Raw genomic sequence first — 12,110 nt, forward strand, 5'->3', positions numbered from 1 at the left:
TTTTGATCACCATAGAGCTTACTATATAATATTTATGGGCGGAAAACACCCATAAAAGTGGAAAGTCAAATATAAAGTTCTCATATTACCTTTGAAATTGAGACATGAGTAATTCCTAATACAATTAAACTTTTCTATAAAGAAAGTCTAACTAACAGATCTGTTTCTGTCTGTAATCTCAAAATAGGAGTGCGTAAGACAATGAGAAATGAAGTGAACTGAGTGGAAATAAGCAGATTTATCCATTTCAGTATTTCAGCATTCGAAGTATATAGCTTAAAACCAGGTTACACTGGGAACAAAACAAAGAAAGGGGATATTGCTTTTAAAAACACATTAAAAAGCAAAGTAAATGATTTTGTCTCTCTTATACAGAATAAATTAAACCACATTCTGAAAATTTTGTAAGATACCAACTTATATCCTGCAATACACCACATCTGTGTGTGTATAGATATATATGTAGATCAGATATAGACATATATTCCTATCTAACATTTAAAATTTTCTAGAAAAAATGTGGCTACAAAGGCATAGTTACAGTGGATGGGAGAAAAAAGTACTGGTATATTATATACATATATATAAGAATCCTGGACTTTATATTAGCAACTATTATTATGGAGTAATGCCTTCTTCACATATATACAATGTGAGAAAAAGAATTGTAAGTGAATGTACTCTGAAAAACAATTATCTCTCCATTTTTTCAGAATTCTAATTAAAAACAAGCCAAAAGCCCTAGTTTTTCTGGTCTTTTTTTTTTTTTCTTTTCCTTATACTATTGACTGTCCAGTGAACATTCCCACCAATCATGATTTGTCAAGGTTCAAACATGAGCTATTAATAACTGGCTAAATGGTCTTTCATGGGGTCTACAGACTACTCTCAGAAAATATTACTGATTTTACAATAAGACAAATGTTTCTGCTTTTGTTACCAGTATAAATTTAAAATGTGTTCAACTGATAAAAATTAAACATCTTATCGGGGACTTATTTTTATGCAAACAACTAATGGAGGTTTCATTTTGTTTTGTATTGAAGTGACCAATGGACTATAAAAAATCTAAGAATCAGTGCCATAAAGAAGAGAAATTATGGCTAAAGTCTCCTAGAAAGTACTTTTTTTATTTTAAGTAGAGAAGCAATAAATCACATTTAAGAGCACTTCAGATTCTCAAGATTGTTCAGCCTGGAAATATTAAGAGATTTACATTGTGCATTTTACTAAACATCTAAAAGTAAAAATCAAAGTTATGGAGTAGAACACATCATTAATAAAGGTAAAATAAAATGGACATTATAAAATGTTCAAATTATGACATCAAATTAAAATCTAAATACACTGGAGCATCATCATAAAGTATTCTTAGGGTTCTAATTCTATCAATCCCCTTGCAGGAGAGATCACCTTACAATAACACTCCTGTGGTATTTCTAATACTAAATCCATTCAGATAGGAACATAATCCAAATACCTTTTAGCCAATTATTATCTAGAATCAACGTTACATGATAATTTAAATACCAGATTAATTATAATCAGCTGAATCATAAAATAAAGTTTTAAAACAGTGCCCATATTGATTCGTTATCAAAAATACAAAGAAGTCAGTTAAAATAAAGCAGCCTGAGCACTGAGATTTTTTTTTTTTTTAATATAACGTGACTGAGGTAGTAAAATGACTTTCAGAAAATCTTAATGAAGCAACTTAAATTCTCCATGGTGTAAATGTTTGACAATTTAAGGCAAATGGCTACAACAAAATTAGAAAAGGAGAAAACTTACACAATCCCAGAGGATCTACATTAATGTAACCCCTCCTGAATGCACACCTATTCCCCTGCTATCCCATATCTCATTCTAAGATAACAACAGGTAATCTAGTTTTCTCTTTCCACTAAGTAATTTAGTGAAAACAGGAGACCTTCAGACATCACAGTCAAAAAAGCCAGACCTCTTAAGGCAATGCAGGTAAAGCCAGAGAGTGGAAGGAGAAGGATCCAGGTCTTAAAGTCACTAAGAAAAACAAATCTGAATCCCTCAGAAAGTTACACCTGCAATCTGACTTCACCAGTAGCAGCAGGTCGATCATATTTCTCTAGTACATATATTAAATGGGATGTAAAGCAAATTTACTTTTCAATTTATTTAAAACAATTTTTTCACTTGTCAATGTATTTCCAAATATAATTGGCAATATACGTAATACTGTGGTCCCTCTTGTGACTAAAATTTAATCCAAATGATTAAAGGCTAGCAGAAAGGAAATGACGAACAGAATAAGCTTAAGATAAAGAAGAAAATCTCAAAAGCCTGTGACTGCTTTCTACTCAACCTCTTACAACTACTGCTGAACTTGGAAACATTTTAGATTTTCTGACTATAGAATGATGACTACCTGATGACCTATAAAAGGGGTCAGCAAACTACAGACCATAGGCTAAATCCAGCCTGTCATCTGTTTTTGTAAATAAAGTTTTACTGGAACTCAGCCACATTCATTTACATAATGTCTATGGCTGCTTTCACACTACAACAGCGGGAGTTGAGTAACTGTGTCACTGAATTCTAAATCATCTACCCGTACAAAAAAAGTTTGCCTATCTGTTATCTAGAAGAATCTCTAGAACAGTGGTCCTCAATGGAAGAACTATTAGTATTTAGTGTGGAATAAGTCTTCATTATGCAGAATTGTCCCCTTCTGTGTAGGTTAGTCAGTATCTCTATACCCCCTCCTAAACTGAAAGCCAATAGGATCTGTCTCCCCATCGCTATGACAAATATCTCCTGTTGACAGTACTGTCACCAATGAGAATCTCTGCCCTAGGCACAAATAACAGCACATAGGCCACATCCAGTCAATGAATGTGTTTTGTTGGATCACATATAGTTTTTTAAAACATATGAGTTTAAATTCTTTTGGACCAGGGCCAGAAAACACCTTTCTTTGGAAGTAGACTTTTACTAGAACACAGTCATGCCTATTCATTTATAAATTGTCTATGGCTGCATTCACACTATAACGGCAGAGCTGAATAGTTGAGACAGAGGCTATATGGCCTGCATGCCAAAAATATTTACTTCTGGCTCTTTACGGAAAAATTTGCCAACCCCTGCTTTAGATAGCTCCCAATAATCCCTATTAATTATACCCAATTTTTGTCTTTATATAAACTGCCTGGCCTCTGTCGACATTTGACTTGGAGACCTCTGCACAAATCAATCTTTCCTACTTTCTATATTACGTTGCCAATAATAAGCTTAACAAATTATCAGATAGAGGGTTTTAAGCACTCCTCAGGAAATAAGTAAAATTCCACACAATGCATAAATATCCACTTTATGCTTTAGATACACAGTGTCTAAAGATCTGAAATAAGTTTAATTTTACATGACTTAATTAGATTTTCATATTAAGATAGTGCAAATGTATTAGAAATTTCTAGGTATTTTTAAGCTTCACATTTTGGCAATCATCTACGATAAGAAAAATCACAATACAGGGAAAAAAACGTATGTTGGACAAACCTACTAAAATGTTTCAAATCAAATGAACACGTCTAGGTCAAAGATAAAGTGCTCCTTCCATAAGGACAATCCATTGATTCATACTTACTCCTTCATTTCTTTGGATGGGGAATTACATGCAGGAAGGAATGCTGCTGGGCTACTTAGTTTATCCAGGGTACACGCTGTTCCTATGGCTCGTACCACTAACCCAGACTCGCCCTCCAGATCAAAACACTGTAAGTACCCAACAACTGCATTTCCTCTCATTTCAAGTACTTTCAGACCAATCTTCCTTTGCAGTTCACCTACAAAAAAGGAAGAAAACTCATTCCGCTTCATATCTCCACATCACAAACTACAAAACTGGATGTAATGCTAATAGGAAAAAAAAAAAATCATAGATTTTTAGAACCTGAAGGGACCCTAAAAGATTATATTATCTGGTCCAGCCGCCTACTTTCAGGGAGGTAAGATGTTATTAGCTACATTTTATACATGTGGCAATTAAGGTTCACTCATTCATATATTCATTTATCAAATAATTTTTGGTGTTTACAAAGTGCTAGAGATATAGGGATAAACAAAAAAGATAAAGTCCTATAAAACACAAAGAGTGAATCCTAACGTAAACTATGGATTTCAGTTAATAATAATGTAACAATATTTGCTCACCAATTATAACAAATATACCATGCAAATGCAAGATGTTAATAATAGCAGAAACAGTGTGCTGGCGGAAAGGGAACTGTACTTTCTGCATAATTTCTCTATAAAATTAAAATTGTTCTAAAAATAAGGCTTTTTTTTTAATGAAGGGAATAAAAAAAGATAAAATCACAAACCTAATGGAGTTTACATATTGGTGAGAGAAACAGACATAAACAAATAAATATAAAAACATACACATATATAGTATATAACATAAATAAGCACACTGTCTTATTACATATAAAAATAATACATATTTACTGTTGTTGTTAGGTGCCAGTCAGTCAATTTTTTATTCAAAGAGACCCCATGTGACAGAGCAGAACTGCCCCATAGAGTCTTCTGGGCTGTAATCTTTACAGGAGCAGATCACCAGGTCTTTCTCCCGGGTAGCCTCTGGGTGGGATCAAACCACCAACTTTTCGGTTAGCAGCCAAGCACTTAACCACTGTGCCACCAGGGCTCCTTTATATATATATTTATTTATAAGTAAAGATACACAATCCAATATAGAATATAATATAAATAATTTATATTTATTGAATATAAATACATTTCTATTCATTTACTTGGTTTTTGTTTAGTGTGTGTGTGCACCTATAAATATAAAATTTAGGTGGTAAAAAAATTTTTCAATAAAAAATAAAGCAAAGTAATGAGTGGAAGAGTGGCAGGGAAAGGGGAGGTAGAAGGAGCTACAAGAAGTTGTCAGGGAAGAACTGAGAAAAGGAAACATTTGTGCAGAAAGCATTAGAGAGAGGCAGGTAATATGCCTAAGATCTGACTACAAATAAATGTTAGAGGATAGAAAACTACAACCCAGATTTCCTACCTGCTGGTTCAGAACTCTTTTCACTATGCCACTTCATGAGCACAATATCTTCTTATGACCTGGTTAAGAAGGAACTATAAGCTTCTTATACAGAATTCCTCTTCTTACAAGATGGTATTGCATGTGTGTTTAGGAGGATGGGGCAGGGGCAGGGAATGAGTCAGAATTCATAACCTATTTGTGAAATTTCAGATACCATGTCAAAAGGAAGTGAAGAATTTAAGATCGAACACTCCCAGCCACCGATAAAACGTATTTACTATGCCACTTTTGCCTCCTCTATCTCTAATCCACAATAAAAAGAATCTATGCAAAGTCATCAGCAACACACCAGAACAATTTCTAGAGTATTGCCAAATTCTGGAACTTAGCTGGTGACACTAGTCACTCCAACTAATGAAAAGCAGTCATTTATTCTGCTCTTCTTAAAGTAACTAGAGTGGGGGGTAGCTGCTCTTCTTTCCTTCTTTATGTATTATCTGAATTAATTCATATATAACATCTCATTGGTGGTTCAGTAGAATTCTTGCCTTCCATGCTGGAGACCTGGGTTTGAATACTGGTCAATGCACCTCATGTGCAGCCACCTATGATGCTTAAACAGGCTTCAGCGAAGCTCTGACACTAAAACAGACTAGAAAGAAAGGCCTGGTGATCTACTTCCAAAAATAAGCCAGTGAAAACCTTATGGCTCACAACTGACCAATCCACAACCAATCATGAGGATGGCATAGGACTGGGCAGTGTTTTGTTCAACTGTGCACAGGGTTACCATGAGTCAGGGACCAACTCAAAGGCGGCTAACAATAGCAACAACTGTATCTTATATGTATTCATTTTTTTATTAGATATTATTACTTCTATTAAATATCATATTTGTTATTTGGTTTTCACTTCATTGTATCCAAATAACTTATTAATTAAAGAAAGCAAATATAATAGTATCAATGCACATGATGTTTACACAAATAAGATCATCTAGAATGAAGCAAAGGGTCTAAAATGAGAAGCATTAAGAAGTATGATGGCTTGAACTGAAGAAAGTTTTGCTTTATTCCTTATCACTCATTGCTTTTTAATCACCCTAGGATTTTCTCTGTACTTGGGTCTAAGCCATCAATTGCAGATGAGAAAGTCCATTTGCACATGAGCTTCTATATTAAATCCCCAACATATAAATTAACATATTGAATAGCTTTTTCACTGTCCACACTCATTTTCTCTACTTAGAGCACATTTTCTTTTGCTCACTTACCAAATCATATGTATGTATGGCAGTCTGGAGGACAATGTTAGTACACCTATCCGTGTATTTCTCTGTTACCTGTAGTCAGATGGGAATTCTTCTCTTAGGAGCTATACATCAATGTCACTACATTTATATATGTGCAGTTATAAGCATGGGTACAAAAATACACCAGGATATGGCCCAAGGTAAAGAATTGTAGAAGTCTGGTATTCTTTGAAGTAGCAGACACATGAGTATGAATGTCACTTAATTTCTGAGCCTGAGTTTACTCACTTGTAAAACAGACCTACTAAAACTTCCTCTGCCAAACTCACAAGGTTACAAAGACAAAACAAAACAATGTAGACGAATGTGTTTGGTAAGCTCTTGTAAAAAAAAAAAAATTAAAACAACAGTAAACAAATGGTAGGTGGTTTCATGTCTCTAAGCTTTTTTAATGTAGATACCTTTTTTACAGTATTAATATTAAAAATACCAATAATACCAATACTCAATATATCCCAATATAAAATTTTTTTATATTCTCTTTCAAATTCTGTTGAAATACGCGTAAGTTGTTTTACACACTTATAATCCAAAGTATATAGATTTTTATATTCTGCTTCTACTAAGCCAGTCAAAAAAATTTACTTTGTTTCCTGTGGTCTTCACAAGTATTCACTTTTAGGTTGCTGAAAATTCATCGAACTGATATATTTAACTACTCCCTCCCTACTGTGGAAAACATTTAAATTCTTTCTATGTTTTTGCTATTATAAGTAAGACAACACTACAATGAATATCTTTGTGCTTTTCTTCTGGTACTGATTTATCTCATGAGAATGAATTCCAGGAATGGGAAAATTAGTTCAAATGGCATAACATTTTTATAGTTCTTGATACACTGACAGGTCACTTCCCAATAGGCTTATGTCATTTTACAAAGTCACCAACAAATCTACGACAGATCTCAACATAAGCTCATTAGCACTGGGTGGGCTTTTACAAATGTAGAAGATATAAAACAGTATCATGGTCTTTCCTTCATCTGTGCTTTTTTAATCTTAGCCAAGAATATTTTCCCAAATTTGCTTAGCATTTTATTTCCAATTGTGTAACCTGTCTGCTTATATACCATGCCCATTTACTATATCCCTAAAAAACTATACATGGTATCGGAGAAGGCAACCATACATTTTCACACACAGACAAAAAAAAAAATTCTTTAGTTACCTGAGTGAATCAGAAGTCTAACATGTATAAACTACTGAATTGAGCCAATATGGCATTTTCCATATTCCAAGGGTTTCATTGCCAAAACTTAAACTAAATATTCAATCTCTTCTTCTTTCCAGACAAGTACTAGCTTCTCCTTACTAAAAACTAAAAGTAATCTGACAATATATGAAATAGGAAACATTGGATACATTTAAAAATCCTGTTTCCAAACTACATATCCTAGCTCCTTATTCTAGATTTTTAAGTCTTTTAAGTAATTCTGACTTGTACAGTTCTTTAGTAGCTTCCAATCAGTAGCAAACTCTACCAACAGCTATTATATTAAATACACACATGCACACAAACACATATAAATTGATTTAAAAACAGACTATTATAAATTATCTCACTACTGAATTTTTCTATGTGAAACAAAAAAAAAAAAATCTATTCCTCACTTACTATCTCATTATCTGATATTTCGCATTTACGACCATAGTAAAAAATACACTATCCCACTATTTTATACATTAATGATGTATGTCTGGTAGTAACGGAGGCTGAGGTGCGAGGCGAGAATAACACTGGCTGCAATGGTTATGTGTCAGCTTTGTTAGGCCATGATTCTCAGTGGTTTGGCAGTTATGTAATGATACAATTTGGCAGTTATGTAATGATGTAGTCATCTTCCATTTTGTGATCTGATGTGGTCATCCTCCATTTTTCATAATGCCGATTTTCACAAAACAACCTGGTCTTTGGAACCTAGCCACATCGGTAAGTGAGGAATAGGTGCAAGAGCTTTTAGACACCTTCCACTATGAAGAACACAGACAGCAATGTTTATCCTGCTATACTTTATCCTGTCCATATTAACTGTATTTCATAAATAATGAATAATTCACTTAATGTGATTTTGAAGGTTTTCTATTATTGTATTTTATTAATATATATAAACAAAAATATTTCTGCAAGAATTTTTAGACACTTTATAAGAAGCTATGTTATAATATACACAGTTTCATACCAACTTGCACAGCTTTAATAAACAAAATAATCAACCGCTTTCCATCAGGTCAGCTCTAACTCATGGCAACCACGTGTGTGTCGAAGTAGAACTGTGCTCCACAGGATTTTCAATGCCTGATTTTTCAGAAGAAGATTTCCAGGCCTTCTTCCAAGGCACCTCTGAGCAGACTTAAACTTCCAACCTTGTGATCAGCAGTCGAGCATGTTAATCATTTGTTTGCACTCACCCAGGGACTCCAAACAAAATAAAGAGACCAATATAACTAAAGACCACAGAATATTTTTAAATATGAATAGGAAAAAAATAGTCAGAAATGAAACAAACCCCATTCATAAAGGGAATTACTAGACATTTAATATGAAGTAAATAGTAATTATATTCTGAGACTAACATAAAAATACTAATTAAAAGTACTTTTAAGAAAAAATGAGACTTTCGGGCAACATGGCGCTATAGACAGAAGCACCACGCTGTCCCTCTACAGTAAAGATCCGAAAAACTAAGTCAAACAGAGATAAACGTCATTTCTGAAATCCTAAGGATCAAATGAAGAGATAAAGAACTCAGCCAAGCACCAGATGGAATAAGAAACTTACAGAAAACAGAGAGCACATGGAATAAGAAACTTACAGAAAATGGAGAGCAAGGAGAGATACATGCAGAGGTCCCCTATCAGCTAACACAACAGATTCGCCATCAAGGACTACTGTCGGAGATCGGTGAACAGAGAGTACAGGAAAACAACTTCACAGGGCTCCAAGCAGGAGACAGAAAAACTGGTAACCAGAGATATACGCTTTACCACCCACTACCCTTCTTCACCCCCACTCGGCCTCCTCTGCTTCCTGCGGCCACAGTCTCTTGGCCAGGAACCACCAGCCTTACCCCGGTCGTTTGGATTCCATCCAACCACACTGGCCAGCTCCCTAAGCATCATTTATTGGTTGCTGCTGTTGATTTTCTACACTTCTTTTGATTTCCTCCATACCTCTCACCACCTCCCCGTCCTTTATCTCAAATACCTGGCTCCGTGTGCCATCTTTGCTTCTTCCTGAAAGGCTATGAAATGCCGCTTGACTGTGAAACTGCTTCCTGAAGAGTGCCCTCACACTGCTTGGATCCCCAGGGATTTCTGTTTGACCGTTTGTCTACTTTTCTTTTCTCAGCCAGGGAGCCCCTTCTAGCCAGGCAGTACTATGCAGCTTGGAAGCTACTCCCTCAGTCTGTGCACCTGTGCAGTGGGATCCCTGGGGGTATTTTTTTTTTAATTGTTTTGTTTTTTGTTTCTTTGTTTTCCTTTCTCTCCTTTTCCCTTTTTCTCTTTCTTCATTTCTCAGTTCCTCGTCTCTCTATACTTACCTTCTCTTCCCGTCTCCTGAATACCTGGTGCTGTGTGATGCCTCTACTCCTAGCCAGGCAGTACTGCACAGCCTGGGAGCAACTTCGCCAGTCCTCACAGCTGCACTGGTGGGATACGTGGGGGCTTTGCTTTTCATTTTTTTTCTTTTTCTAATTTTTATTTTTTGTTTTTTTTGCTTTTATCCTTTTTCGTTTTTCTTTTTGTTTTTCTCCATTTCTCAGTCTCCCATCTCTCCACTCCAACAACAAACTCCTTTACATTCTTTTTTGTTTGTATGTTTCTGAATCCTGTTCCTCTCTCCTCTCTCTCCACTTTCCCATAACCATCTTCGTTCCACACATCACAATCTCCTCTCTCCTTCCTGCTTACCTGCACCATGTGCTTAACATCACACCCCCAAGCAACACAGGCATGGGCTACCAGAACCCACCCTGCACTGATTATCAGCCGGCCCTGTCAGTCCTAGTACGTGCCACAAACAACCCATCCCAGTAACTACCCTTTGGCTAGACCGGCCCTAATATACCATACCTGAGTGACTGAACCTACCCACTGCAGAAGGAGGCGAAAACTATTGTGCCCACACAACGAGCAAACAACAAAGAACAAACAACCCGCCTGCTGAGACATAACCAAACACATGAAAAAGCAGGACGAAACAAACAAATCTACAATCAATAAATGAGGAAATTAACTACTGAATGTCCTGAAGACAGCAGAAAATATCAAACAATATTAAAAAACGACACGATGGATACAGAAGGCGTGCAAAATAAAACACCAGATGACTTTTCAGTAAAAGAAAACGCACTAGAACTACCTGACAAGGAATTTAAATCTCTAATATTCATAGCTATCCAAGAGCTAAAACAAAAAGCAGACAAATTCACGGAAAATAGAGCCAAAAAAATTGAAAGAATTCACGAAAATAATGCAGGAACAAAACGCCAAAATAAATTCACAACTACAAATCATACAAAAACAACAATTAGAAATGCAAACAATAAACAACAAGATTTCAGGAACAGACACTGTCACAGAAGGGCAGAGGAACAGGTTTGAAAAATGATGGAAGACAGGATCAGTGAAATGAAAGATAAACACTTGGATACAACTCTGAGGAAAAATAAGAAAAAAGAACAACGAAAAATGAAGAAACCCTGAGAATTAACTGGGATACAATCAAAAGCAAAAATCTGCAAGTGATAAAAGTTCCAGAACAGGGGGAGAAAACAGAAAACACAGAGAGGATCATTGAAAAACTTCTGACAGAAAACTTCCCCAATATCATGAAAAGATAAAAGCTGACCATCTAAGAACCTCAACAAACCCCATATAGGATAGACCCTGAAAGAAAATCACCAAGGTGTATCTTAACCACACTCGCTAAAACCAAAGACAAGAATCCTGAGAGCAGCTCAAGAAAAACAATAAGTAACATACAGAAGAAAAACACTAAGACTCAGCTCAGAATATTCGGCAGAAACCTTGCAGGCAAGAAGGCAATCAGATGACATATATAAAAACTTTAAAAAAAAAAATTGCCAGCCAAGAATAATATATCCTGCAAAACTCTTATTCAAATATGATGCTGAAATTAGGACATATCCAGATAAACAGAAATTAAGGGACAATGTAAAAACCAAATAAAACTTACAAGAATTATTAAAGCGAGTCCTTCGATCTGAGACCAAACAAAATCACACCACAGGCTGAATCTAGGACATGGGATCGTACCAGCCAGATACCAACCTAGGAAATGAACTCTCAACGACTGTCCAAAACCGAAAGAATTACAACAGGGAACCAGAGAGGTTAATCTGTAAATGACAACAATATCAGAACAATAAAAGAGGGAATAAATGGTGTGCGCATAGAATCTGCTAATGGAGAAGAAGGTAAGGCGATACCAAGTAATAACAGACTGGTTCAAACCTAGAGAAGATAAAGGTAACTTTTAAGGAAACCACAAAGAAAGTTAACAAACCTAATGATCAAAATAAATAGGAAAAACATAAAGTCTAAGTAAAAACAAAACCTACAAAAACAAAAGAAATGAAAAAAAAAATCCACAAGCAAAAGGAATTCCACACAGGAGAGTAACAACAAAGAAAACATCACCACCACAAAAAAAAAAAAAAAAACTACAAAATGACAACAATAAACTCACATCTATCAATAATTACACTGAATGTAAATGGCTTACATGCCATAAAGA

The 12,110-nt window shown here is 35.2% G+C and overlaps 1 protein-coding gene across 1 annotated transcript in view; it reads right to left on the reverse strand.

Moving 5' to 3' along the window:
• C2CD5 (C2 calcium dependent domain containing 5) overlaps positions 1 to 12,110 on the reverse strand; it is a 101,334-nt gene that overhangs the window by 62,871 nt on the left and 26,353 nt on the right. Inside the window, 1 exon segment of the mRNA XM_023738097.1 lies at positions 3,623 to 3,821. Within this exon segment, the coding sequence (XP_023593865.1) occupies positions 3,623 to 3,821 (199 nt within the window).

Source organism: Trichechus manatus, unplaced genomic scaffold (assembly GCF_000243295.1).
Source record: "Trichechus manatus latirostris isolate Lorelei unplaced genomic scaffold, TriManLat1.0 scaffold00112, whole genome shotgun sequence".
In the NCBI taxonomy this organism is placed as follows: domain Eukaryota; kingdom Metazoa; phylum Chordata; class Mammalia; order Sirenia; family Trichechidae; genus Trichechus; species Trichechus manatus.